Below are 27,325 nucleotides of genomic sequence, written 5' to 3'. Positions count from 1 at the left end.
AAATTCATATAAGTCTGCAATCAATATTTAATTAAGTGTTCAATACAGAGGGTATATTTCATGTTGGCTGTATGATCCATTTTAAAGAGGAACCCAAGATTAACTGAGCTGTAATGCTGGCGAAGAAACAATTTGCCTCTGTGATGGCCGAGTACACGCAGCATATCATTCTCTCTCATTCTGCTTCAGGATTTCTTCCTTTGCTGCATTTGACAAGACAGCTCCCAAAAGATCATGATGAAAATGACAGTGTTTGAGGGCTCTGTGGCATGTGCCTCCCACTTGTCTATGGCACACACAGAGGAATACATTGCCATCAATCTTCATCATATTTGCCTGTGCCTTACATTACCATCTTTGACACGTCAACCGCTTCCTGCATGCAGGAGGCATGTGTCTTCCCTGCCTCCCTCATACATTCATCATACATCACAGAAGAATAAACAAAGACAATAGCATCTAGAACACAAGGAAATGCACAGTAAGAGAGGTAAAGCAGCGAGCAATGAACACATTCGGTAAACAATAGGTGGATTTTTAGTTTCCATCATTCTTCCACCATATTAAAGTGCCCATTGAATGTTTGTGAGGTCAGTTTAAAGCAAGGACAGAGTATTTGATTTTGCAAACAGTATACAAAAGACTCTACAAGAGCAAGAATAAAAAAGGCATTATGGCATGGCACAATTTGGCATTGTAACTCCCGTACTGTACAGAAGAGGACGCCTTAAGGAGCAAAATGTAAGAAAAATGCAATGACGAGATGAAACGCCGAGATACAGTAAATGTTAAAAATGACACCGCATGCGGTGGCATGTATATGTTTTAAGAAAGGTTTTTAGGCAAATCCTGGGTTAGCATCCATTCATCACATACTGAGACAGGAGCTCACACACACACACAAACCCATAAAGTTACTTTAACCTCAAGTATTAGGATTGAAGAGTCCACAGACTGTGAAATGACCCATTGTTTAAGCAGCAAACTCGCATCCCGATTGCATGTGTTGCAAAGTGAGCGCCAGAGGGAAGAGATATTTATCACTAATGAGAAAAGAGGAAGACCAAACAAGATCCGGGGGTAGCTTGTTGATTGTCCGTAGTGGTTTCATCAGCTCCAGTGTCTTTGTGCTGGTACCTCTCCACACCTTCACTGTCAGAAAACTCTGGTTTAGGAGATTGTCAGTCAAAGCCATAGAAAAAAAACTGTTGTGTAGATTTCCATGTTTGTCTTTTTAATGACTGAACGTTGATGAAAGAAGACGGCATGGGAGGATCAGTTATGAGACAGCTATGGCTCAGTCTGCTTTCTGTCTGTTCATTCTCACCCAAAGGTAAATATTATCACAATATGTGCTTTCTTCTCTATGGGGAGCTGAGCTTTCTCACCTTCAGGTTTCCTGGGTCTACGAGAAAATACACAGACTTTTAGAGAAGAGAATCAGAGTTAAGAAATACTCAATATTATTGTGAGATGGAAGTCTAGGTCTCGTCTTTACCCCCTAGTCTGGAGGAGTTTTCGTGCCTGCTGCCTCCTATAATCAGCTGCAGGGTGGCAGCTGGTAAGAAGCCCTCTTGTTGCAGAGTCACATTTTTCACCAGCCTTTCCACCAGGATGAAGAATTGTGAGGAAAGTGTTTACAGGAGGGAAGGAAAATAACTGTATCCATTCACACGCTGGTAGTTCGGCTGATCACTAAGCCCCATTGACAGGGTTTGCTGAAAGTGGCTGAAAACTCACCAGCGCCCCCTGTTGTCTTCACATTGTAGTTGGATGACGTCTCCACGTTTGATGATGATGCTGTCTGGTCCATTTTGGAGACAGTCAGCCAAAACCCTGTATCTGCCTGGAGACTAACAGAGAAGGAAAACTGTCAAGCAGATTTATTTATACGTCGCTTCTGAAAGCAGGTGTTACAAAGTGTGGCATAAAAAAGGCACGATGAAGAAGAAAATATTAAAGAGAGCGATTAATAACAGGCACAACAGCCCCAAAATAGATTTTAAAAAAGGTTCAAAATTATCTGAAAAAGTAACAGTAATAGTCTTAAAAAGTACAATAAGTATGGTTGGGTATTTTGCAGTAAAAGATGACTTACAGGCAAAAGCAATATGGGAAATGTTTCATAATATGTGTGGGGAAATTTCAAAGAGAGATAAGACAACTTTCCTTTTTTGGCATTTAACTAGATAATAGAGGTTACAAAAAAAGCTGGGAGAATTTTAGTTTATACAGTATCTGTAGTTGCATTTGGTCTCACCAGTTGCACCAAAACCTCCTCCTCTGTGTCAGATGGATGGAAGGGGTCGCGACCTCCAGGCCACTCCTCCAGACCCTCGCAGATGTCTACGGAGTGAGGAGCTCCTGGCCAGCCTGGGGCACATACATGACTTTTTTCTGTTAAAGGCATCAGCAAGCACATTCTTCCAAATACCACATCTTAAAAGGCACCACGTAGATACTTAGTAACTATGTCGACATCACAATGACCCCTTTGTCACTTACTGGGAAATTAATAAGAAGGTGGAATCAAAAGCTAATCTCAGTAGATGGACCTTTTTCCCTTGTAATCCTCGATGTACTTGTTTCTTCAGATCAAAGTACACCTGAACTGCTGAGGGGGGAAAAGTCAAATATCTATATTAGTTTACGATTTTGAAGAAAATCAGCAACAGCGGCACAACAGTGTGCAATGCAGGTATAGTTTGCAAGATTCCCTTTATTTTATTTTTTTTTGTGATTTAGTTACTAAGTATCTACTTGATTATAACATAAATGCGCAGCGATGAGATTTTACTCACTCCTACGGTTGTGCTGGTGTTTCGGGGAGTGGGGCTGGGGGTCTGGACTGCTCCTCCCAGACTCTGTCTCCTCTGAACTCACTGATGCCCTCTGCTGTTTGCTGGGAAAATAACACAAAACAACATGAGACCAAATAGTGCACAGAGTCAGAAACACTCAGGACAGGCATTATCCTCAACCATGCACTGGGGTCAGACTATGACTTCTACAGTAATAACACATGGGAAGTGTAAATGCTGCCCCAGGTGAGTCTGTTAAGAACAACTCTTTCCTGTTGTTTCTCATACACCAATGGCCTCTTAGGCACCAGCCATACAACACAGAGCACAGCAGCCATTTGCAAGCCTCTTTGTAAAGGGTGGGAAGTAGTACTTACAGACCACTGGCACAAGGAAAGATCTGGTCTCGATTTATTAAGATCCAAATGTAGAGATTTAACAACTTTATTATTGGATGCTGAATAAGAAGTTTTCAGCAAAGCAAATTTCCCGGATGCTTGATCAGATCTCAAAAAACGAGGCCCATCTCAAGAAGCGGCTGTCATGAAGAAATTAAAAAATGGAATGAAACTTAAACTCTTCTTCTGTTTGTCCTTACAATTACATGCAAAATAGAAAATCTGAGGTGCAAGAAATAAGATTGTGTTAGAAACTGTATTAGAAAGCTATGATGGAACTGCTGAGACGCTGGCAGGAGTATTTGGGGATCAATTATGGACTGGAATGAGGCTTATAAAAGTGGGTGTAGCTGGCGATCAGTTTGCAAACACAGCAGCCCAGGGTTTTTAATCCTTAAGGCGGGCCACATGGGTCATGCCAGGGTGAATCAAGCCAGGCTGGGCCAAGCTGTTTACCACTGAGCGTTAACAGCAGGTCAGTGGCGCTGTGGGTAGTGGCAGGGACGTGGCCGGGGGCGTTGCCGGGGGCTTCGGGGACGGGGGCTCCGGGACCGCAGGCACAGAAACACGTCAGCTGACAGCGATACAAAGTCCAGCCCCGGCAGACAGCCCCTGGGAACCCCTCTGGACGGCCGCATGCCCCTGCAGGTAGGGGACGGGAGGAGTGGGGATAGGCAACTAGACAGCAGTGAACACAGTCGGGCATGTGCCCATTTTCATACACCGCCACACACAGCCTCCTACCAGGGCCGTGTGAAATGTCTCATTCGCTCAAGCTCTATCACATGTGAAAACTCAGCAAATGCAAATGTTTTAGCACTGACTACATATGGGCGTGTTTTGCATAGGTTTGTGTGTTTGTGCAACTACAGCCTACAGTCATGCACTTACAACAGTGTAAATAACCGTCTATAGTCAGCTGTAGGCACTGACCTCTCAGAGAGTGGTGGAGAAAGTGGCATATGGTCAACGATGTGGCCGTGTTGATATGCTTCATCTGTGAGGAAAAGGTACTATATTATAGACATATAAGGAGAGATGAGCCAAGTCTGTAAGTTGACTATTAACTCAATTTCTTTCTTTTAAGAAAAGCGCAGGGTGAAGAAACTGAGCATAAAGGCTAACCCACCAACTGTGGAACTTTGAATCTGAACTCTTGCTCTCTGAGTGCTGTGAGAGTCAGTTCAAAGCTCTGACGGTTAAAGGGAACCTTTATGCTGAGAATTCTTTTTCCCATATTAACTTAAGTTGCTCTCAGACCTCTAAGCATCTTCTGCTGGTTAGTCAGGATTCTACGGAGCTCATTGAGCCAGGCCATCTTCACCTCCACTGTAGGAGCCTGAAGAAAAACACAAACAATAAACAAGAAGAGTCATTTGGATTTTAAAAAATCTGAACATGTTTTTCTCCAGCTACGTTACCATTTCTTCTTTATTTGTAATTAATATGTGCAACAATATGATGACTTTAAATAGATATTTTAAATAAATAATAATATATCTTTTTTTTTGTTTGAATAACATCCCCAAACCATATATATCTTGCTAACTGGGAATGAATACGAGCAAAACCAACAGATTTTGCATTACAGCTTTAATTTAAATGTTTTTAAAAATGCTGCCTTACCTGAACCACATACACTTCCTCCCTGCCACTGTACCAGATCTCAAACTTCTTCACATCTCCCTTGACATTTTCTGTGATCCCCACAGCAGTCATCTGCCAAGAGACATACACTGTTTACACCGAAGCTGGGACTGGCAGGGCAAACAGCACATCATACATCAGTGTTACATCATGTTAACACATCTGTCCCGTCGCAACACAAGCATTTGCGGTCACACGCACACCTCCGCTGTGTGACTTCTTCCTTCCCACACCCTCAATAATAAATCAAGAGCTGCAGCTGTTAGTGTGACACCAACTGTGACAACTTCAACAAATCTACACACAATAAAAGAAGTGTTACAGGAACACACACATGTTGTGTGAGCAGCACATGTGCTAGGAGCTCACGATAAAGACAGTAGTATTAACTCAGCATCTTCAGATCTATTTCATCACTTTTTATTAAAACAAAAGAACAGATTAGATGTCATGGACAGACCATTTGTATCCAAAGTATTGTGATTTTTTTAAACTATAGGTTGGCTTTGTTTCAAATTATTTTCTTCTATTTTCATCCTTAGATTTCTGGAATTCCTCAATTGTAATTTACAAATCTATAAACTCATATAAATTTTGCCTTCTGTACACCATGTATTGCATGTTGTGGACACTATAGTGCATACATATTTAAACATAACAAATGTTTAAACTAAGAAAACATACCATTTTAAGACAATACTATCTTATTTTGAATTTGATGGCAGTAAAGTGTCACAAAAAAGTTGGGAGAGGACAGCCAAAGTCTGTAAAAACAACAAAAATAAACAGCTGAAATAACTAAACAAGTTCCATGGCAACTGGTCAGCATCATGACTGGTGATTAAAAAAAGTGCATCTTAGAGAAGCAGAGGTTTTCAGCAGTAAAGGAATGCAAATATTCACCATACTGTAAAACCTGAATCTACAAATCATGGAACAAGTTTTCATTTCATTTAAAATCATAAAAAGTTTGAATATCTGATCATCTACAGTTCATAATACCATTGAAAGGTTCAGGGAATCTGGAAAAATCTCTCCTGAGATCCAGATAAGGCCAAAAATCAATATAAGATGTGTGCGATCTTTAGGCCCTGTGTTAAAAACAGGCATGACTCAGTCAAGGAAATAACTGTATGTTAACACAGTTCACTATGGCATCCACACACTGAAGGTTAGAGCTCTGGAAAACTGTTGTGTTGTCAGATTAATTGAAATTTGAAATTTTCTCATGACCCCTGCGGTGAACCAAAATGTTCTAATTTCTACTCATCAAACCATAAGAAAGCACTGATTTTCCTTAAAAAGAAGTGGCCACTCTTCCAGAAAACTACTGCATTGCTTAAAATTAGACAAACCTTGAGACAATGCTTGAAGCTGTATGAAGGGGTCTTGTCACAGCCATCTCCATGCTCCTCCCTTCGCTTGCATAAAAGTAGAGCTCTCTCGTACAAGAAGAGGTGCCGCTGCATTGGCTTGAAACGAGCCATCTCCTTCATGCGAGTGGGGCCCTTTTTATGGCTGATCCACACACTGAAGGATCCCTGCATCAGCACACGGCCCAGCTCACAAATATCACCCTGTGTATAGTAGAGGGGAGGGGATGTATGCATAAACCTTTGTTGCAAATATATTTTGGCTATTTATAATGTAGCAATTCATAGATTGTCACTCTTATCAGTCAAAATGTACTTCACCTCATATCCTGTGATTGCAATCTGGTGCATGGAGTCATTGACTGATTTGAGAAGGTCCAGCATGGCTGCTAGTGCCCCCTGGAGTTCAGAGGTGCCCTCACAGTCTGTGCTATATTTTATCAGCTCCTGAAAATACAGAAACACAGCACATGTAGGTAAATACACACACAAAAGAAAATGCATGCAAACTTACACACAAACATGGCACAAAGCTGTGCATTTGGATGGTAAAGACTGTAAGTGTTGTTGGACCTGAGCCTATTCAGCAGATTCTGTACTAAGAGTTAACGAACGCCAGCAAATTGGCACATTTGCTACAGCAGGTATTTTCAATGATATCTTTTTATTAATTATAATGAGTGCATTTAAGATGCTGTTTGCTGTATTTGCATGCTAGGATATATGAAGTGCACATTTAAAATAATCCCACATGACAGCTCTGTGTGAGCTTGTATAAAGCAAGTGTGCTGGACCATCTGAAGAACATATTTAAGGCCAGTGTTGTGGAAATAAAAGTATCCCACCTCACATGCAGATTGACTTCTAAATACATTTGAATCATATATTGACTTTCTATACATTTGCATAATATGGTTTAGCTTTCTAACCTTCAGCAGCAGCTGGTATTTTGTGAGGCGCTGGATAGGTTTCAACAGATAGGAATCCAGGCCCAGTTTGTGCTCCAGCTTTTTTTGACACTCCTTCAAAAGGAAGATAAAAAAAACATCAATCAGTGCAATGTTGCCAGTGACACATCATAGCATTTCAATTCTTACTACAATTTAAAACACATTTATTCTGAACTGGTGGTATTAAAATTGTTTCAAACGGCAGTGGTCTATGTTGTATGCTTGTGTGAACTAATAAATGAAGTGGGCACTTAAAGTAATCTTTTACATTGTGTCAAAACAGTTTAAGAATTTCTTGATGTAAAGTCAACTAACCAAAAAGAAGCCGCAATCTGAGAATTGTCTCCACAGTGCATCTGAGCGTAGTTTATTCTGACAGTAGCTTTCGTACATTTGGAAGCTTTCTTTCTGAAGGGACAGGAAAAAAGGAACATGTCTTAAAATATGTCTGTAAATTATGTACAAATGATCAACATATAAAAAAGAAGCTGCAAAAACCCCATCATCTCACCCGCTCCAGAAAACACGCTCCCACAGCTTCAGGAGCCTCCAGGCATCCTTCCAGGTCCTGAAGGAAAACTCTGAATTCCCATAAAAGTCCAAAAGATCAAAAAATAGATGTCAAAAGCCAAAGAAAGCGGTCTAAGAACAACCATTCTACAAATTACCCTTTATACAATAACTGAAACATGAGCTCGCAGCTCACACTGCAGTAAGCACTATAGTTAAAAACAGCCTTTTACAACAGAATTATTGTGTCCCAGCATATTTGACTTGTAAATTGAACAAATATATGTCTAGATCTCATTAATCATTATTATTTGTCTTTATTTTTTCATGTTTTATCAAGTCTAAATGGGATATGAGTCCTTAATCATTCACCTGCTGTGAAAATTGTAAATCTCTGGCATGTTTCCAAAGAGAATGTCTCTCTTACTGCGAAGTATTGGGGGCAGGACCCCCGACAGAGCTGGGTTGTCCATTTCAGCCCTGTAACCCTGCATTATTTAGAGGAACATGACAGAAGAAATATATGGTTTATGAAAACAGCATTACTTATTAATCACAAAGAATCATTTGACTCAATCTGAATTCAAACGATCGTAAACATACAGTGCACACATTTAGTAGTATTTAACAAGGAGAATCTCATATTTACTTTAAATTAAAAGAAACTATGATTTCTTACCAGTAACACTGACAGCAGCTCTTCCACATAGATTCTTTCAGTTTCTATGAGTTCCCTCATTACATGACTGTGACACAAACATATACAAGCATGCAAAAGTAGAAAGAGATAGAGGACATCATTAGCACTGAACAAAGAGAATAGCTAAGTAAACAGCATCAAGAGCAGTACTGATGACAGACAGATGGGTGGACGGATGCTTCCTCCTCACCGCTTCAAGAGATCTGGGCTGTCGTCTCCATCCAGACTGTACGACACACAGCTCCGGCTCTCCTGGTAGTCGTGCATCACCTCTATCTGAACACACCACAGATGGACAGCACTGACTCTTCCATTTGGGTTTAGACAAAATTTTAATGCACTTAACAATTTATTGGGCCAAATAAGAAAAGTTACGTAATGAAATGACGAAGTTTGGAGATGGCGTGAAAATGGAAGTAAATAAGCACAACTTTTATTTGTTACGTACTTTTCGAGAGTTGGGGACCTTTCTCGATGCTCTTTTCCCAGGCAGAGAAAGATCGAATGTGAACTTCAATCCATCACCTATGAAAGCAAGATCAGCAACAACTCATCAAGAGTGGGATTCAAAAACAGTTTATTACCGAAGAGATGACTAATTAAAGCATCAACACTAAATAATACACAAGTGATTTGTGATCCACAGATTTATAATCATAATTTGCATTATGATAAGTTGTTTTCTGTAAAGGTGTGATACCAAAGCAGCATGTACAGGTTTAAAGCAGGCCTGTGAGTGTATTTGTGATCCCAGCTGAATCCCTCCACAACAGTCGAAGCTCAGCTGAGCGTTATCATCAGTTATGTGGGTATACGCATGTGTGAGGACGAAATATATATTTGAACCAGATAAAATGAATCAGATCAGATCTAACCCTCTTTTTCATTTATCTCTTTTCATACAGAGATAAAGGTGTACCGAGTATCTAAGAAGCCTCTAAGGGGCTCATAACCACTGCCGCTCTTTCTCTCATTAGTATGGTTTCCTGCTATGCAGAAAAAAACATTAAAGACATGAATGGAGAATAATCTTTTTACAGTTGCACATTCTTAAAAAACACAAACACAGACACCAGATAACACATACTATGTCAGTTGGATATGCTGCATAATGTTAGCTTTGTGCAGCCTCCCGTGAGACATAGCAGGAGAAGAAAAGTTCTTCAATGTATATGAACCACATATGGTCGTATAGCAACCAACATGACTAATAGCTTAGTCAGGCATTTCCCAGTGGACCGATTATACCTGCGACCCCTGCTCTAGCTCATTTGTAACGGGGGTGTGCTAAACCTGACGGCCATTGAGGAAAACCTAGTTGCTAGACAGTGAATGTATCTGATAATGTTACATGTCATGTGTTCAATGAATCATGGTGCCTAAAAGAAAGAAACAAGAAGGAGAGCCAACAGTGTGAGCTTATACCATACGCTGCAAATCTGGGCATTTAATTGAGGACAAGTGATACTTCATCCAGTGTGAGAAAAAAAAAGAAAAAAAGTCATCATTTGTGTTCATAAACGGGGTGACAAATTCTCTATTTCAATAACGATTCTTCTTTTGAAGTAAGCTGGTTTGTATCTGTGCGCCTGTGCTGTACCATGTTTTGGAGAGAAGAGCGGAGACTTGGATCGTGGTGTGTTTTCAGGCCTGGGGGCCACCAGTTGGACCGGTCGTACGTGTTTATCAGCCAGCTTCCTTAGACAAGCCTGTCGATTCTGGATCATCTGCTGTACTGCTGCGTGCTTCTCAAACATTTTCCCAATCTGGGCCTACAGAGAGCCAAAAAGAAAGGGAGAGGGAGAGAGAAGAGATGTAAGGCAAAGGAGTTTTCATTTTAATGTAACAATCCAATAATGCGACTGCTTGAATTAGGTCGGAATTTCTCTCATTATACGTTTGGTTTTGTAACATTGTTTTCACATATTAGGGTCGGTTAGCTTACTTGAAAATGAGGTGTAATAACAGCCTCATATTCAGCGGTTACAATGTCAAGTCCTGAGCTCAGCATAGACGGAGCCCCTTCCAAGAGCTTCTCAATGTCCCTCAGAGCAGCCTGGGCCCCCTCCTTAGACTGAAACTTATCTACTAGCTGATTGGCCAGTAGATATGCCGCATCATCACACCAAGTCTGGGCCTGAAGACAAAGGGCGCATGCGTATCATACAAGAGATATGAGTGTGCTTGCATGTTCGTATATAAATGTGTATCTCTAAATACCTGCCCAAGACAAAGCAGCATCTGGTGTGTTTGCAGAAGACGAGTGTGTTTGGACTTGAGAGCAGCAGTGAGTGTATCACAGTAGTGACGAAGCTCATTGCAGCGTTGCATGATGAGAGCCATGGCATAGTGGTGACCAGCTGATAGCTGGTGTCCATGAAGGATGATTATCTGGGCCCGAGCTGTCACCTCCTGATCAACAGGGAATCACACCAAGGAAGGAGTCAGTTTTATTGGACGTACTATAAAAACTGAAAGATTCTGGCAACACTATACACATATACAGGTATATGCAAAAATATAGTACCTCCGGACATATTATACAGTTTAGTTATTTAAAGGAAATTTGAGTTAGAATTTGGTGCTGTAAATACACACTAAAATTACCTCATTTTAATTTAAATAGTAGCAGAGCAAAAAAAAAAAGCTTAATTTTAATTAATGTTGGAGAAACACTGACCTGTGCATTGGACTCTAGATTGTTCAGCCTTTTGAGGGCCTGTTCTGTTTCAGCCAGACTGTTCGCAGATATGCATAGTTCCCTCTCCTGAGCTGTGAGATGCTCTAGACATAACTCCATCTAAACAGAAAAGAAAAGACTAACTATAAAGCAGACCTCTGTTAGATTCCAGAGGCATTAGTCACAAAAACACAAACATAGACAGACAGGTAGATGACAACCTTACCTCCTGAAAGCTTTGCTCATATCTGAGCAACTGGAGATACTGATGGAGCTTTAGATGATGCTTCTCAAAAAAGCCGTCAAAGGCAGACTCCATGTCTCTGAGCTGGGCGAGAAGCCTAAAAACACGAAGTGCATTCCCTTTGATCTCATTTGCTTCTCCTATTAAAGCTACTGCTCAGTAAGCATTAGTTTTACACTTTGGCTAGAAGAAGGACGGTGTAGATTACAATTTTACTTTGAAATATACTTTTTTAAAACAGCTACAAGACAAAAACTGTTGCTTGAAGATAATTTACCTTTGCACAGTCTCCCAGTCCAGCTTCACGTCCCACTGGGAGTCATCCTCCTTCGCAGTGGTCTCCAGGCTGGAGAGAAGATGACGACCCTCCTTTGACACCGACCTGATTGCATCCTTCCAAAGGAGGAAAAGATTGTAGCACATAACACTAGATTAATGTCAAAGTTTTGATATTACTAAACGTATCTCAATGGAAAACATCAGTTTTCTGTACTTACTTTCAGTTTTCTGTACTTGTCCGTGTGCAACTCGAGGAGATACTCTATGGCTTTCGCCTCTTCAGGCAGCTCCGTCTCTGCCAGCTCAGTACCAAAGCCCTGTAGCATCTGTGCAATGTCTTTGACTGTTACAGCGAAACTTTCAATGGCCTGTATTGAGAAATGCAAACGCAAAAACAAAGCAATATGAGTGCATAGACAATTAATTACACTGTAGTATTCATTTGAGTAGGAAAAAAGAAGAATCTTTGACTCACTGTTCTTAATAGAGTTTTAACAGTAAAAAAGGGCCCTGATGTGACATATGCAAAGAAGCAAGACAGCACAGCCAATTAAGAGCATGCTGATGTCACTCTGGAGAGGTTTGAAAACTCAAGAATACTTTGGAAGATGACAGAATGTATATTGAATATCTGTAAAAATGTCAGCTCTGTCATAGAGGGAATGTAGAACGATAGATTTTTATTGTTTGACTGGACTGTGCTTTTGAATCTGGAGCTCACCGTCCGCAAAACAATCCAGTCACTGTGACAGTAGTCCAGAGTGCCTCCAAACTCTGACGTCAGCTGGTTCTCATCAATGTAGCGCAGCAGGTCTGTGACAGAACTCAGCATCACCACCTAAAGGTACAGACAGAAACTGAGACCTGACAGATGCTCACTTTATAACTCTTGTTTTAAAAGATATCACAGGTTGTTTTTGTAGATGAGAAAATGTCCAAATACGTCTGCCATACTGAAGATGGTATGATCAACTACTGACACGTCTGTGTGGTCTGTAGCTTTCTGGCTAATGGGATTATTAGAACCATTTGGCATGCATAAGAGGTTGCTATAATTATTTAATAATAATTAGGTCAAAAGTTCATACTGAAATCAGTTCTCGGTTCTTGGTGGTGTTCACCAAAAAACATGTGACTTATGGAGCTCAAGGTTGTAATAAGAATGAGGTGTACCTCGTTTTGATGGGACACATGTTTGGTAACTGAGGAGGAGCTGCCTTACTGGCATTTTGAGCATGAAGTCCTCCTGGCTGAAGCGGAAGCCTATATCAGTAACAGTACGGTGGAAGAAGCTGGTAGGTCGGAGCACCAAGACCAGGTGGAGGTTCCCAGGAAAGGAAGCCTTGATGTGGATAAAAAAAATACAATAAAATAAAAAACAGGGGTTAGTGTATGATTGATGACGAGGCATATTTAGGAGGACTCAGTATAAATCTAAACTTTTGTAGCTAACCTCACTATGTTGGACAAAAACAAATATATGAGCTTTTTTCCAGCATCAACATAAAAACGAACGTATGCTTTATAAGCAGAGGAAGAAGGAGAGAAAGGGGTGAATGTTAATCAGTAATCGCTAGAGTGTGCCACTCAAGCAATTACTGTCAGACTGATGAATTCAAGGTTCAGTCAGTGAAGACTGCTATTTACAGGCCTCTGGATTTCATCATCAGGTTATCTGAGGTCATTGCGTGTAGGAATTTCTGCTCGGGATCTACATTTTACCTCAAATATAAGGGCTGCATTTCACCAGCATTCTAGTCAAGTCTAACTGAAGATGTGCTGAAAACCACAAGTAACTAAGGCGTATTGCATTCGAACCTAAAGGGCAAGCAAATAAAATAAATGCCTATTTTGGGGGCAGTTGGCAGTTCGTCTTCGGAAGGTTGCCGGTTCGAGCCCCCGGCTCCGACAGTCTCGGTCGTCGTGTCCTTAGGCAAGACACTTCACCCGTTGCCTACTGGTGGTGGTCAGAGGGCCCGGTGGCGCCAGTGCCCGGCAGCCTCGCCTCTGTCAGGGCAGCTGTGGCTACCATGTAGCTGCCATCACCAGTGTGTGTGAATGGGTGGATGACTGAATGTAGTGTAAAGCGCTTTGGGGTCCATAGGGACTAAGTAAAGCGCTATACAAATACAGGCCATTTATATCTTCAGGCATAGGCAAAGTACTTTACATCGTTTACATTATGTAGCTTCGAGTGGTGCAGGAGTCAACTCTGCAGCAGAGTTATTTATTTGTTTATTTTATATGCATGGGACATTTACTTGTCCCGAATCGACCTCTTACCCTCAGGATGCATGCACTACAAAAAGTCATCAGTCAAACTACACAGGGGATCGCTCAGGTATCACATACAACCGACCGCATGACTAAGCACAAAGCGCGTTCTGCACCGCAGTGCTACACTCGCCAGCACCCACAGCTGATGCCCCCGCTGCATTCGCCCTGCCCGCCTAGTAACTTCAACTTAACTCTTCACATGATGGATTAAAACAAACCAGCGGCTTATTACCGGGCTCCTCCGGATCTTCGGCATTCGTCGCCGGTAAAAGCAATCGGCCATGGTATTGGAAGCCATCTCGGCAAAGTATAAGTGCCCGCCCGATCACTGAAAATCTGTGCCAAGCTGAGGTATGCAGCTCCCTCCGGATGCCTGCCCACAGCCGCAGCACTGCTGCTGCCCGCTGCTGCCTCAGACAGCAGAGCGTGGCAGTACACTGCAACGTCTCCCCTCCCGCTCGTCTTCCTTATCCCTTCCTCTCCTCAGCATCCCGCGTCATCACTCAGTTTTTGCTTACTCACAGATTTGCAGCCCTATGCGACGGGACATTCGATACAGACCAGACCTTTGGGGTCTTCTGCAAACTATGCACTACTCGCAAAAACATAAGAGAAAAATTAACAAATTACTATAATGAAAAAAATATTGCTTTAATAGTGCTATTCAGGTATTGTTCACGGTTTCAGTACCAGAGAGAGCAACTCCTAAATTAAATAGCAGCTTCTGGGCAACGTTGCAGCTTACAGGTGAAGATAAATAATGTATTTGTTCTGCACATCGATTAAGTTAGAAACAGTTTTTATGAAATAAAATATACGGAACTTACTGCTATCCTGGCAAGCGCCGTTTTGATAGATGCCCAAGTGTCCAGCCTTCGGTCTAAAATAATGATAAATTTGACTCCAGGTTGCCTCGTTCTGCAAGCAGTAATAGGCATTTGTATAAGTCTGTGCAATGATTGTGAATTTATTGTTTTAGAGCACACAGATACAAAATAAGCAAACATAAACAAGCACATATTTGGTACTGTAATTCCATATTATCCATATTATTCCATATTATCTAAAAATGTTTATACCAATCAAAATCATGTGTGAGGGAAAAGAAAGACCAATAATCTGATTTAAGCTTCCTTAATCTCTTGAAAGAATGAGGCTTAGAGGACACCAGAAAGGGCATTTGACCCTGAGATGATGAACGCTAAAGGCCAGTTCAGCTGTGCTCAGAATACAAGCAACTGAGGTTTTGGTGCACTGCAGTGAGTGAGAGAGTCATAAAAAAACGAGCAAGAACACACCGAGGGATGAGAGTGAGGTAGGTAAAAACTTTGGTTAGAGCTTCCTCTGGAATGTCACTGAAAGCTGAGCATTCTGGGAGAGTGATGATAACGCTGGAGTCTTCCCCACGGCCCCCTGGGAAGCACAAAAAGCAATGACTATCTTTCAAAGATACAAGATACATAACAGTAAGGAAATGATTAACAAAACTCACCTGACAGGTATGCTACCTGTTTCTCTATATAGCCTCCCACTTCCTTCATGCTCACAGGCACAGTCACCTCTGCAAGAAGGTCAGAAAAATCCAAGCTTTTAGGAAAGCAGTGCAAAAATATAAACAAGTAGTCACTTAAATGTAAAAAACAAAAACAACAAAACAAAGCATGGATTTGTTTTGTGCTTTATCCTTAGAACACCCGTTTGGTATGTATCTAAATTAAAATTAAGTTAGTTGCATAATTTTTTGTTTTCCTGGATAATACCACAGTGGATTTTCAGTGGAAATCAACCCATGATTGAAGTGCAGACTTTTATTTTTAATTTTAAACAAAAAATTTATGTTAACTGTTAAGGGATTACAGCCGTTTTTACACATAGTCTCCCATTTTCAGAGGCTCAGCCTGATTGGATGGTTAAGGATTGTTTTTAATACTGAAAATCTTTTGTAGCCTTTACTGCAGCCACCTTCAGCTCCCGCTTGTTTGTGGGTCTTTTTATGTTCAGTGTTTTATTCTAATAACTGAAACGCTTGTTCTATTGGGTTGAGATCAGGTGACTGATTTGGTCAGTGTAGAATACTTTTTTTTTCCATGAGCTGTTTCTCTCCTCCGTACTTTTCTCTTCTCATCACTGTGAGACAAAGTGTGCCGTATCATCTGTTCAAAGCTATTTTTGAATGAACTTGCAGACTTTTTTTAGATGTTTTGTGCCAAAGTCTGATCTGAACTTCCTGTAACAAGTGGTTTGCACCTGGTTGTAAGCGCTTTGTATTTTCATCCATGAAGGTGCCTCTTGATTGTACACTTTGACAAGGATACTCCTTACTCCTCAAGAGTGTTCTTGACTTTGTTTGATTTTATGTAGTCATGTATTTTGAACATGGAAATAATTCTGTGATCATGCATTCATGGCTTTTTGGCCTCATATTTACAATTACCATGTAAAGCTGTAAAATACAAATTCAACACGCTGAATAAGGTTCAGATATTATTCCTGCTTCATTGTCATTTAAAAAAAAACAACAAGAAGAAGAAAATAGGTCTCATTTCACCATAAAACTGTCAGTCAAATTTCCAATTACCTTTTACTCTGAAAATGAAGGTCACAGTTAAACAGTTACTGCTATACTTTTGTTCAGCTCTTTGAATTCAAGCTGAAAGTCTGCACATCAATCACATCTGGGTTGTTTTATTTTAAATCTGCTGTGGTGGTGTGCAGAGGCCAACAAACTATGGGCCTAATCACATCAAAAAAAGTTAACTATGAGTTGCTGTTTATAAAGACAGTAACATAACACAATCACCTTTACATCAAGGAAGAAAAGAATGGCTCACTGAAACCTGACCAGCCTCTGTCTACTTGGAATTTTGCTGATGAATTATTAAACATCAGCATGTACAATCCATGGTCATGAACTTTCAGTAGCTGCGTCTGTGGTTAGATGTAAAGCCTGCATCTGAAGCCATCCTGTGAGGTGAAATTACAGCATCTGAAGTGATATTGGGGTATATAGTTCTATATATATATAGTTCTATATTGTGTATTGTGTATTTTGTTGTACAGTTATTTTATTTTCAACTTTAATTTATATATTTATCTTTATCTTATTCTTCCCAGTTAAATTTACCCTTCATTCTAATTTGTGTTGTACAGTTATTTCATTTTTAACCTTAATTTATATTTTATTCCTTCCTAGTTAAATTTACCCTTTTTAATTTTTCATATTTATTTCCTATCTTATTCATAGCCTTTTCCTTTTTTGTTCTCTTTAGGTCACGAGCAGTTGTCCAAGCATTTCACTACATATCGTACTGTGTATGACTGTGTACGTGACAAATAAAATTTGAATTTGAATTTGAATTTTTAAGTCTGCCTGCATATTTTATGCTCAGTGTTATTAGTGTTCTAGTCAGCCATATGTCCAGGAGGCAAACACACAGTCAATGAGTCATTGTTGTGTTGTGACTGCTAACATATGCTCACTTTTCTGTTACAGTACATCCAGTGGATCTAGTGGATGATCTCATTTATAGTGAAGCTTAATGGGGGGAAATAAGCAGCATCACCAAATAAAGCTTCCTGGCTTTCACTCCAATTATGACAAAACTGCATCCAGGAATATTACTCACATTATAAAAGGTGGTTATTTGTTAAAGCAATACTAAAGGTCACTGTGTGCTCATCTACAATGAACAGACATTAAAAATTAATTGAAGCTGCGAGAGAGAAAAATCCATCCAGAAAAAGATTAGAGAAGGCTAACCAAACAGAGGAAGAGTAAAGAAGGTGTTATTTTCCATGAGTCGACTGCAGTAACAGTGCCCGTCAGGCTGTCAGGGAGCAAGTAATGAGCTCTACTTCTACCTGCTGAATATTTGATGTGTTTCTGTAATAGAGAAGAGATAAGCCAAGCAGGCCCCTGCAGGACCAGTGATTGGACTGTGCACACGTAGATTCAGGATGAAATTACCGCCACACTGCAATAGTTATATAATGATCTTTATCTGATGCCACAACACACTCAGAAGGTTAGGACAGGTCTTAAATGAGTAGATCTTATATAATGTAAATTCATGATAAAGCACATTTTCCAACAGGTTAATGCAGCATATGTGGATATAAAACTGTGTGAGCAGGAAGAATGTAGAGGAGTGCATGATGCATTGGATTAAACCATGCAAATGTGTAAAAAGTTTAATGTAAGCAATTTTATTGTCACCCTAACATGTCCAGAGTACAAAAGTGTACACACTGCAGACTTCAGCTTTATTTGATCAAATGAGAGGTAGCCTGGGCTGCAAACTGCAGCGTGTTTAATAAACGTGCCAGTTTGTGGAAACACTGCACTCGCCCCCCCCCCTCGCCCTCACCCTGCAAGATTACCAGCCTATCTCGTGACTGAAAGCACTTAAGAACACTGCCAAATAAAATGCCCTGTGGTCCTTCAATCAGTCCTTGTGCCTCACTGTACACCACTCAGGAAAATGTGGAAAATATAAAGCACTAATCATTGTGTACCATAACAACTATAACGAAATTTATAAATAGGTAAATCTTTGTGTACTTTACCAAAGTTATTCCTCTGAGGAAACACTGATTCTCTTTTATCTTGCGTCATGACCTTTCCAGGTGACATTAGGGTGAAAGTCAAATAACCTCTGTTTGCTCTTCTGTTCTTAGTCACAGAGAAGGAGGAATGTTTGCCAGTGTGCTGGGAAGCAGAGATTTGATACCGGTCAAGAGATCTAGACTCAGACCAATCCTCTGAGTCTGCTTGCTGAGCTGAAGGCAGAGGAGCTTATCTCTATTGTCCAAACAGATGAAATCAGTGTTGATTTCATACCACTTCTATATAAAGCAGTCGCCGCCACTGTTCTTTTCCATTTATTAATCTTTTATAATAATGAATCGCATGCTTTTAAACAACGATTGCTGGAGGAAAATGTCACGAGTGAAAATAAATCTCTACAAAATGAGGAGTGCCTGCAGAGCACACCCTTCAATATAAGATAGCAGTATTAATATGTTGATAAAATGTCAAGTCCAATGCACTAAAGCTACTGAAGCTCTTTAAATGTGACTTTCAATTTAACATTTACTAAAATGTTCTGTAGAGAAAAGAAATGTACCACTGGTGATTTCATAATAAAGTCCAAAAAACTGTTCATATTGCCCAGTTTATTTACACAGAACAGCAATTCTTAGTAAAATATAAAAAGGCTGATTCAATGCAGAACGTGCATTCTCATGGATGATATTGTAGTCTGATATTACAGAGTCCCAAAACGTAGACACACGTAATCTCTTTCAGAGCAAGAAATCCCCTCTTAAAGATACAAACAGCTTCGCAGTACAGAGTGGCCTAGCCTCATACTGCTTTTAGGTCATGAGTTATTTCGCTAAATGAAGCTTTAAATGCTAAGGGGATTAGACTGGTGGGTGACTGCATTCTGATAGAAAAGGGTAGAAGAAAATTAAGTATTAAAGTATTCTACCCGCTGGGATACAAGCAATCTAGATTGGTTTTAAACCAGAAAGGTCTGAATTGCAGAACCTGCACAATCACAGAAAAAGGCTTCGGATTGGAAGTCCTGGTGCTTTTAATATTCACTTTGAGGATATGTGACCTGCACCAAATACTTTCAGTGATTTTGTTAGAATTTGTTATACTGTGACTGTATTTATTCTGAATATAAGAATATATATAACTGGATATATTTGCTAATGATGTGCTACATGCCATTTTACTTTGTAGTGTTCAGTCATGAGCTTCCCTTTCATATTTTATTAATCTGTGGTATCTAGAACACAGCTGCCTCTGACTCTGCAGGTATAAATGCCATAAAATTATAGATGTCTGCATGAAACTGAGTGGGAGAGACATTCCAAATTGAGGCACTTAAAGCAGCTCAAGTGTCAGTTGAAGCTGAACCTATAAAAGGGTGTTTGAGTGTCAGCTGAGATTAAAGCGACCCATCAGAAATGTCAGTCAATACTTAAGCACTAAAAGCTTCTAAACAGTCGATGGGAGAGAATTTTTCAGAAACAGAAATGTTATTATCATTGTATTCTCAGTTATAAAGTTTGGTGTCAAGAGTATGGTGGAAGATTGCAAGACAAAACTGCTTATGGAATGCTAGGGGTAAGCCTAATAAAGAAAAATGCACTTTAGCATGTATCATTAATGATAAATGCATGATTAGTTTTGTACAGCAATGTACAATAAGGAGATTATGACAATCCCAGAGAATAAAGTTTAAATGTCATCCAGGGGACAACCATTTTTGCTTGACTTAGACAGAACTTTTCCATGCTGTCTGTTATTTCCACAACCCACGGCAGACATAAGGAGACAAAGTTCCATCAATTAGGCAAAGAACTCTCGCCTCCCAAAATCCAGAAATAATCTCAGGATCCTCTGGAGAAAGGTGTTCCGGTCACAGCAGGTGCTATATATGTTCATTCCATCACCTTCTTTGTTCAGTTCACTTCTGTAAGGCAACTTCAAAATGATGATTGGCAAAAGCATTAGGGTTTGGAGATGTTATTACTATGTATTTAGTTTTTTTATTATGTTCAACCTTTTCCTTTCCTCCACCAAGTGTAGTAATTAAAATTGGGTGACAACTGTAAACCATTCTGTAAACAGTAAACTAAGGGTCAACATCCAAGAAAAATTACAAGCTGCATTATGTAATTTATAAGAAATCTATTCGTGTTCTGTTTGATTTAGTTGACAGTAATGGTTTGTTTTTCGCTTCCTGCACTCCCCTACACTGATCCAAAATCCACAGTCCTCGCATATCGAGGTTACAAATCCTTACTATGGAAGAATATCCATCTGTGATGGCCTAAAATAGCCAACATAATCCCTGCAATAGCTCACTGTTGAGGCAGAGATACAGGAAATGGCACATCAATAATATTGCCTAACCCAAGAGAGTGCAGCTCTCCTGTTACCTCCCATCACGTTTCTCAGAAGTCACAAATGAACACTGTAAATCAAACCAAATGCACCCTCCTGCTACACTGTTCAGAAAGCACCAATCTGAAATGTAATAGCAGATAGAGGATTACATTCAAAAGCCTGGTGGTTACCACAAGTCTAAAGTGGGTTGTCAGCATCATGTGTACTCACGCTGCAGAGTGCTCTCTAGCTGGGAGCCTGCCTGTAGAAGGCAGCGGTAGCTCTCCATCTCCTCCTTGGACTCTTTCCTCAGCTCTCTGTCCTCCTGCAGTGAGGCTGGGCCCATTCCCTTCGTCTCTGACACGAGATCAGCCAGAGGAGAACTGACGCTACTTTTGGGAGGTAGTGACAGTATCCCGGGCCTCACATCCTCTTCACAGCCCCATGGCTCTCCATAGCCATTTATTTAAACAAGGAAAGTTTTCCCACCTCCCTCCGCGGGTCCCAAGATCCAGATGGGACAATTCCCCGAGGCTGCCGCTGGCTGTTCCTGACCTTGAGCTGCATAGAGCGCCTCCACACTGAGCAGCACAGCTACGACAGGAGAACTGTCCACACAGGCAAACAAAACACTAGTATGTTGTCTCGTTGTCGCCCCGAGCGAGTGCGAGGTTTCCCCCTCCACCCTGCCCTGCTCTCAGCAGCAGTCAGCTACTTCAAAACAAACAGAGCTCCTCCATCTGGACACTGCTGCCTCCCTCTCCCCTCTGCACTCTCCCTCTCTCTGAACATTAATGCGTCAGCTCTGCATCGCAGGGCTCAAGAGTCCGGACCCGATATAGTGCCAACTCCCTCCCAACTTTTCTGCTCTCTCACACACACCAAGCCTTCAGCATGTCACTGACTAACAGTAGCCTGAAGTGTTAGGCTGCTTGGCTATCATGCTCATGTGCCTATTTCTCCAGTGTCACTATAATATAGATGCACAAACTGAGGAGAATAGCGCCATTGATAAAAAATTAAAATCTTCCACACCCTCAGCCAACAAGTTTGACCCTTGTGAAACAGCCTTTAATACACAACAATCACATTCAAACCGAAGAACAAATATGAAAGAGTGGCATTGTGTACATACTGTTGCAGTCTCTCTCTCTCAACCCAACTCCCCACAGCTCAGCCCACAACTCCCTGGAATAGATCAACTGCAGAGTGCAGAAAACGTGTAAATATGCATGTATGTAAATCTCTCCTATACAGTGACGGCGATTTAATGTTTTGTTTTTTTTAATCCGAGGCCATGCATGGAGCAGTGGGAGAGCAGTCACTCAGCTGATCCAGCTTAGCCTCTCAGCCCCCCCCTCTCAGGCACACACATTCAGATCTTCCATCAGACAAAACCTGCTGACACAACATGTGGTGCAAAGCAGCACAAAGCAGTTTGTATATCTTCAAAACATTCTGCTTTATTAAAGAACATCTGGTTTTTAATATAATTTTTTTTTCAAAGAGGTACATTCAGCTTGGAGGTTTAGAGTGTTGAAGCTGGAGACCCAAAAGGCTGGAGGTGGCAAGATGTCCCTGCTGTGCAGAACTGCTGCTGTGCCCACCTCCACCCCTCACAGACAGGGTCCGCAACCACAAAGCCTCTCGTGCTTATTTTTTTTTCTTCTTTTTTTAACATTTTGATTTTATAAAAAAAAGTGGCTGGAAAAAGGTTGCATTAAAAATACAATCCATTCTTTTTACTTTTAATTTAGACAGGCAAAATTAGATTTGAACACATTTTAAGCTTCGAAAATAGCATTTCTTTTTTCCATATATATGTAACTTAAAGGTTTATATCTGGTAACAAAGCAGGCAGCCCCTTCTGTGAATCATCTTACATCCAGTTATCTCTGGCACAGGTCTTTAGGTGACCAAACAAAACAAAAACAAAACAAAACAAAACCCCTGCTTTCCATATAAATCCTTAAAGTCCCTTAGGCCTAACAGCTGCATTTGCCATTGTGCAGATGATTTTTTTAAATTTTATTTTTACAGCTATTTAGGTTACAGTCAGGGAGATTTAATACACAGCATGTTTGAGCAGAGATCAGCGAAGCAGTAGTTAAAATCATCATAAAGACATATTCTATACAGATTGGCATCTAAACATAAATAATCAGTAACAATGATCGCTTTCAACTTCAACTTGCAGTTAAACCACCAGACAAAAAGTAGTGGCATTGGGTCCGAGGCTAATTTTTGGGATGCTGAATGTCTTCACAGAGGAGGGTCTGCCTGCCTTTGTGTAGATAAAATTGACTATTTAATGACACTGGCACAGTCTCACAACAGAGCTGTAGTAAAACAGGCCAACTAAAATGACACAAAGCAGAACACGCTCCACAATTTAAAACTGAAAGTAATAAAAAATATAACATTTGTGAGTCAAATTACATTTACTTAATAAATATGCAAAGTACACAATATACACTTGTGAAGAAAAGAAAGGGGGGAAAAAGAAACAAACCAAAGCATCATCAAAAGTGTCTGAAATCATGTAATTATGTTTAAATGGAATGTATGAAGCACTACACACAAGTTAAAGGAAGAAACAAGGGGCCGAACGGTCCACTCCAGAGAGTAGAGTCTCACAGTGGCATTAACTATTCCGATGAAGCTGGTTTTCTTTAATCCCCAACTTCAGCCTGACTGAGACAAAATAAGCAAACTTGTAAATGGCTAAGAATACAAATACCTCATTTAGGCTCTAGTACATGTGTGACATTATGTGTAAGGTGGTTACTGTTCGTGTAATGTTCTTCTCTGATATGTGCGTGTGTGCGCTCAGGCATATATTCATGTGCCTTGGTGACCATCTACACAATGCAGAAACCAGTTTCCTTAATAGTGCAGAAAATGTCTAACAGAACTACATCAGTAAGGTTTCAAGTAATCCTGGTTTACATTACACACAGGCATTTGTGGCTATTCTCACCCAGTGCATTTGCCCTACACTTGTGTCACACCCATACAACAAAACATCACTTTTAGGGCACGTGAGTGCGGACAGACTCTGATCGCATTGCGTTCATGTTTTTGGCTTCGAGCAGATGCTAACAATATATCTCTATACTACTGTACATATATTAACTTTCTCATTCAAATCTGACTCTCTTGAACTATCTCTGAGGTTGGAATATTGGAGGTGACGCTCCAAGCAATGTCTCATTGCCAGAATATCCTTAAAATCTCTAATGCATTTCTTAGCCTTACATAAACACACGCAGTTTTTGGACTGAGGGTTGATATGACCTCTGCTGACCCCTCATATCTTAGTATTCAATATAAATGGCATTATTAGATACAAATAAACATCTACAACCAGAAAACCACTTTAACAGTCGTTAAGCTGATCTGAGCTGGGCTGAAATCACATTCAGTAACTTTTCATCCCAAATGATTTGGATCCGTTGAGGAGTGTGTTTACTAAAATATTTGAAACAATTTAAAACTTAACAGTTGAAAAGTGTAATAACACTAAAGTAGAATAACCTCTGAAACTGTTGATAATATATTAAAAAAGCTTGTAGAATGCAGAGACTAAACGTTGGTGGAGCTCTTTTGAGCCTTCTTTCATGCACATTTAGCATTCTTGAAGTGGATATTTCAGCTGCTTGTTAAAACAGCAGATGAATAGAGCTACTGACAAGGCAGCCATGTATGCATTCGCTTCTATAGTAAGGTACAAAAAAAAAAAAAAGAAAGAAAACTCATGCCTGGGGTCTAAGTAGATACTGTATAAAAGAATGTAGAGCACTGCTCTGTAAGCATGCATGAGAGGTGGCTGCTTTTTGAGGTTGGACAGCGAAGGACGGAGAAGGAGACACACAAGTCAAAAGACTTTTAAACCCTCTCAAAGGACCGAACGCGTTTCTTCTGATTTTTTTCCATCTCCTCCTTTCAGATGGCAGACGTTCTTCCTTGGTACGGGACCCTGAATGAGGTTGACGTGACTGTTATGAGTCCTCGATGCCTTTTAGTCGCGCTCCTTTAGATGCTTGTACGATAGTGGCATTACTGCTGCAATCTGAAAAGGATTGGGTGAGCAGATGTTACCTGATGTCTTCGTCATAAGTTCATACCAACAAGAGGACAAGGACGAGACACCTTGAAATCACACCCCAAATGAATAAGCAGTGATTAACAACATGAAGGTCACTACAATGCCACCGGTTTCCTCCACCAGATTAAAAAAGAAATTAATAAAGGAAATGATCCCGATTTGATCCAAGTCTACTGAATTTCTGAAGCTCAGCAGAGACACTAAGCAAATACAGAAGGTTAGTGCTGACTCTTTGTTTACCTTGATGTTTGTAGGAGGGATTCCAATGATGGCTACAGGGAAAGTAGAAATGTGAGTTAAACTCTGCAAGCTGTCATACAGTCTCTTTCTAAAATTGCGCAACCAGAGACGATGGTCAATAGTGACAGATATGTGCAACATTCAGTCCTTCATCCAGGGGGTGGACAAAAACTAAATGTAAACACCTAAGGATATTTAGCACAACATCACAACACAATGGCTGCTTTTCATTATTCGCGGTGTTTACATTTTTTTGTGTTTGGTATTTTTTTCGTCTACCCCCTGTCATGAAGTAGCATTTGGGCAGAGCTTATGCCAACATCACATCATGCACCGAGTCATGCAATGCACTCACATATAAAACAGTAAGCAGACAGCCACGACCAATTAGGGTTTGGATATACACACAGAAGACAGTGACCACGACAAATGATTAAACCACATTGTTACAAACAGCACATATATTTCAGAAAATGGGGCCAAAATCATAGGCCAGCCCTGCTGTTTCACACTGTTGGGTAAAGAGGATGAAACCACCACAGACACTTCACACACAGACACTCTTACAAGGTCCAAAAATGCGAGAGGCTGAAATAAAAATTTGGATTTGAAAGCACATCTGCGCATGCAGAAAGGTAAATACAAGCTGGGCATCGAAAGGGAGGCTGAAAGGAGCACGAGCTTGCACAAAAAAAACAAACAAAAAAACAAAAAACTTTTGAAAGATTAGGTCAATGGATGCTTTCACATATCAAGTGAGTGCACCATTTGGTCAGTTTAATAGAAATGATTAAACAAAACAAGAGGCATGGGAAAAGTGCATCTCTTCAGCCAGCCAATATGAGCCTAACACAACACACAAGAACACAAAGAGTCTAAATAAATGCGGCCTTTATGCTACCGTCTTTGATTTCCTTGTTAAAACTCAAAGTTAGAGATGAGAGAGCTGCTGGACTGGTTGACTGGGGGAGCAAATCACTGATTGGCTTAAATGGCCTGAAAGTTGGCTGGTACCTGTTTAACTGACAGTATTGGACTCATCTGAAAAGGTTCTCATGAGCAGGGGCCTGGCTGACGACCGGGGTGACTGGATGCCCCCTGCGCTTGACTGAACCAGCTTCTTCTAGAAGGGTGAGGCAAGAGACACCAGTGACGACACTACGCTGATAATCACATACATACTTTGCCTTTCTCACCATCTTGTGCTCTCTTTTGCACACAGACATAAATATATAAACAAAGAACAATTAAATACATTCAGAAAGACTTCAAAGTAGACATGTAGACAATGAAAATTAATCCAGGAGCCATTTTAGACAACCCTTCTAGGAATGATCCGTTTTGGAAGCCCTTTAGTCGACTTTTTAATAGGTTCAAATAATATAGGGTTACTATTCTTGCAAATTTCACAAAATAAGTATGTCTTAAGACATATACAAACGCACACTCACACAAACACACACACACACACTGTCAGGCTTGAGGATCCAGGATGAGGTTGTGAATTTGGGCCTCATGCAGGTACGTTTGGATGCTGTGATGTGCTGCAGCCACCTGACTGGACATGCGAAGGCAGCAGGCAGTGGAGCAGCAAAGGCAGCTGGGAGGAGACACTGACTGATACAACTAGGCAGACAAGCATGGCAGACTAACAGCAAGTTTTTAGCATGGACAACCTGTCCTACTCCACACTGCTGGAAGAGATGGCAGCGTGCCATTCTTCCCAGTGTCACAAAAAAGAAAATCCCTCAAGTCAAGGTTTAAAATGGTGCCTTCCAAGGATAGCATTCCTGATATGTGACACAGTACATCAGAAATTTGAAATGTCTGACCTAATCTGTCCAAGCAAATTGGACTATTAAAATCTACAAAACAGCAGCCTGAGTTATTATAGGTGAAGAAAGGAGTCGAAACAGTGGGAGAGGAAGGACACAGAAGTAGGAAGCAGGCAAGTGGTGCACAGACACAGAAATTCTGAAGTATAAAAGCTGACAAAGAAAAAGAGACCTCAGTCACTCCATGAGAAGCTGTGAGAGCTAGCGGTCTGTGACAACATGAAGATAGTGGATGTCCCAGAGGAAGGAAGGCGATGTTTCATCTTTAGGGAGGATTGTCCAGAGAAGTAAGAGAGAAGGAAATAAGAGGGTGAGATACTTATGAGTGTGTTAAAGAGCAAAGCATTAGCACTAGTTAGGAAAAGTAGGAAAGGTGAAA

At 40.6% G+C, this 27,325-nt stretch overlaps 2 protein-coding genes across 6 annotated transcripts in view; both read right to left on the bottom strand.

Annotated features, from left to right (window-relative positions):
* Window positions 1-1,266: 1,266 nt before the first annotated feature.
* mcf2a (MCF.2 cell line derived transforming sequence a) lies at window positions 1,267-21,313 on the bottom strand. The gene is made up of 30 exons (XM_080900332.1): window positions 20,995-21,313; window positions 15,352-15,420; window positions 15,158-15,272; window positions 14,687-14,777; window positions 12,805-12,924; window positions 12,304-12,420; window positions 11,801-11,950; window positions 11,581-11,696; window positions 11,286-11,400; window positions 11,060-11,179; window positions 10,600-10,791; window positions 10,325-10,516; window positions 9,980-10,151; window positions 8,828-8,904; window positions 8,570-8,655; window positions 8,359-8,425; window positions 8,052-8,167; window positions 7,681-7,750; window positions 7,485-7,577; window positions 7,149-7,241; window positions 6,541-6,666; window positions 6,202-6,423; window positions 4,826-4,918; window positions 4,460-4,538; window positions 4,133-4,196; window positions 2,802-2,902; window positions 2,261-2,373; window positions 1,741-1,853; window positions 1,499-1,602; window positions 1,267-1,405 (listed from the first exon to the last, which is right to left on the bottom strand). Exons 1-30 carry the CDS (start codon window positions 21,107-21,109, stop codon window positions 1,365-1,367), a joined length of 3,342 nt encoding a protein of 1,113 aa, XP_080756458.1. The 5' UTR covers window positions 21,110-21,313; the 3' UTR covers window positions 1,267-1,364.
* An 881-nt stretch (window positions 21,314-22,194) lies between these two features.
* Window positions 22,195-27,325, bottom strand: part of atp11c (ATPase phospholipid transporting 11C (ATP11C blood group)) — a 41,141-nt gene continuing 36,010 nt past the window's right edge. Inside the window, exons 29-31 of one of the 5 annotated variants that reach the window (XM_080900317.1) lie at window positions 26,126-26,234; window positions 25,112-25,143; window positions 22,195-24,835 (exon numbers count right to left, since the gene is read on the bottom strand). In XM_080900317.1, the coding sequence (XP_080756443.1) occupies window positions 26,130-26,234 (105 nt within the window). In that variant the 3' untranslated portion in view covers window positions 22,195-24,835; window positions 25,112-25,143; window positions 26,126-26,129. The remainder of the gene's footprint in view (window positions 24,836-25,111; window positions 25,144-26,125; window positions 26,235-27,325) is intronic. The other 4 variants (XM_080900319.1, XM_080900318.1, XM_080900321.1 and 1 more) reach the window with 4 other exon arrangements.

The sequence above is a fragment of the Rhamphochromis sp. 'chilingali' genome (assembly GCF_963969265.1).
Source record: "Rhamphochromis sp. 'chilingali' genome assembly, chromosome: 13".
NCBI lineage: Eukaryota > Metazoa > Chordata > Actinopteri > Cichliformes > Cichlidae > Rhamphochromis > Rhamphochromis sp. 'chilingali'.
Note: the sequence above shows the minus strand (reverse complement) of the source record. Positions and strands in the feature narration are given on the sequence as shown.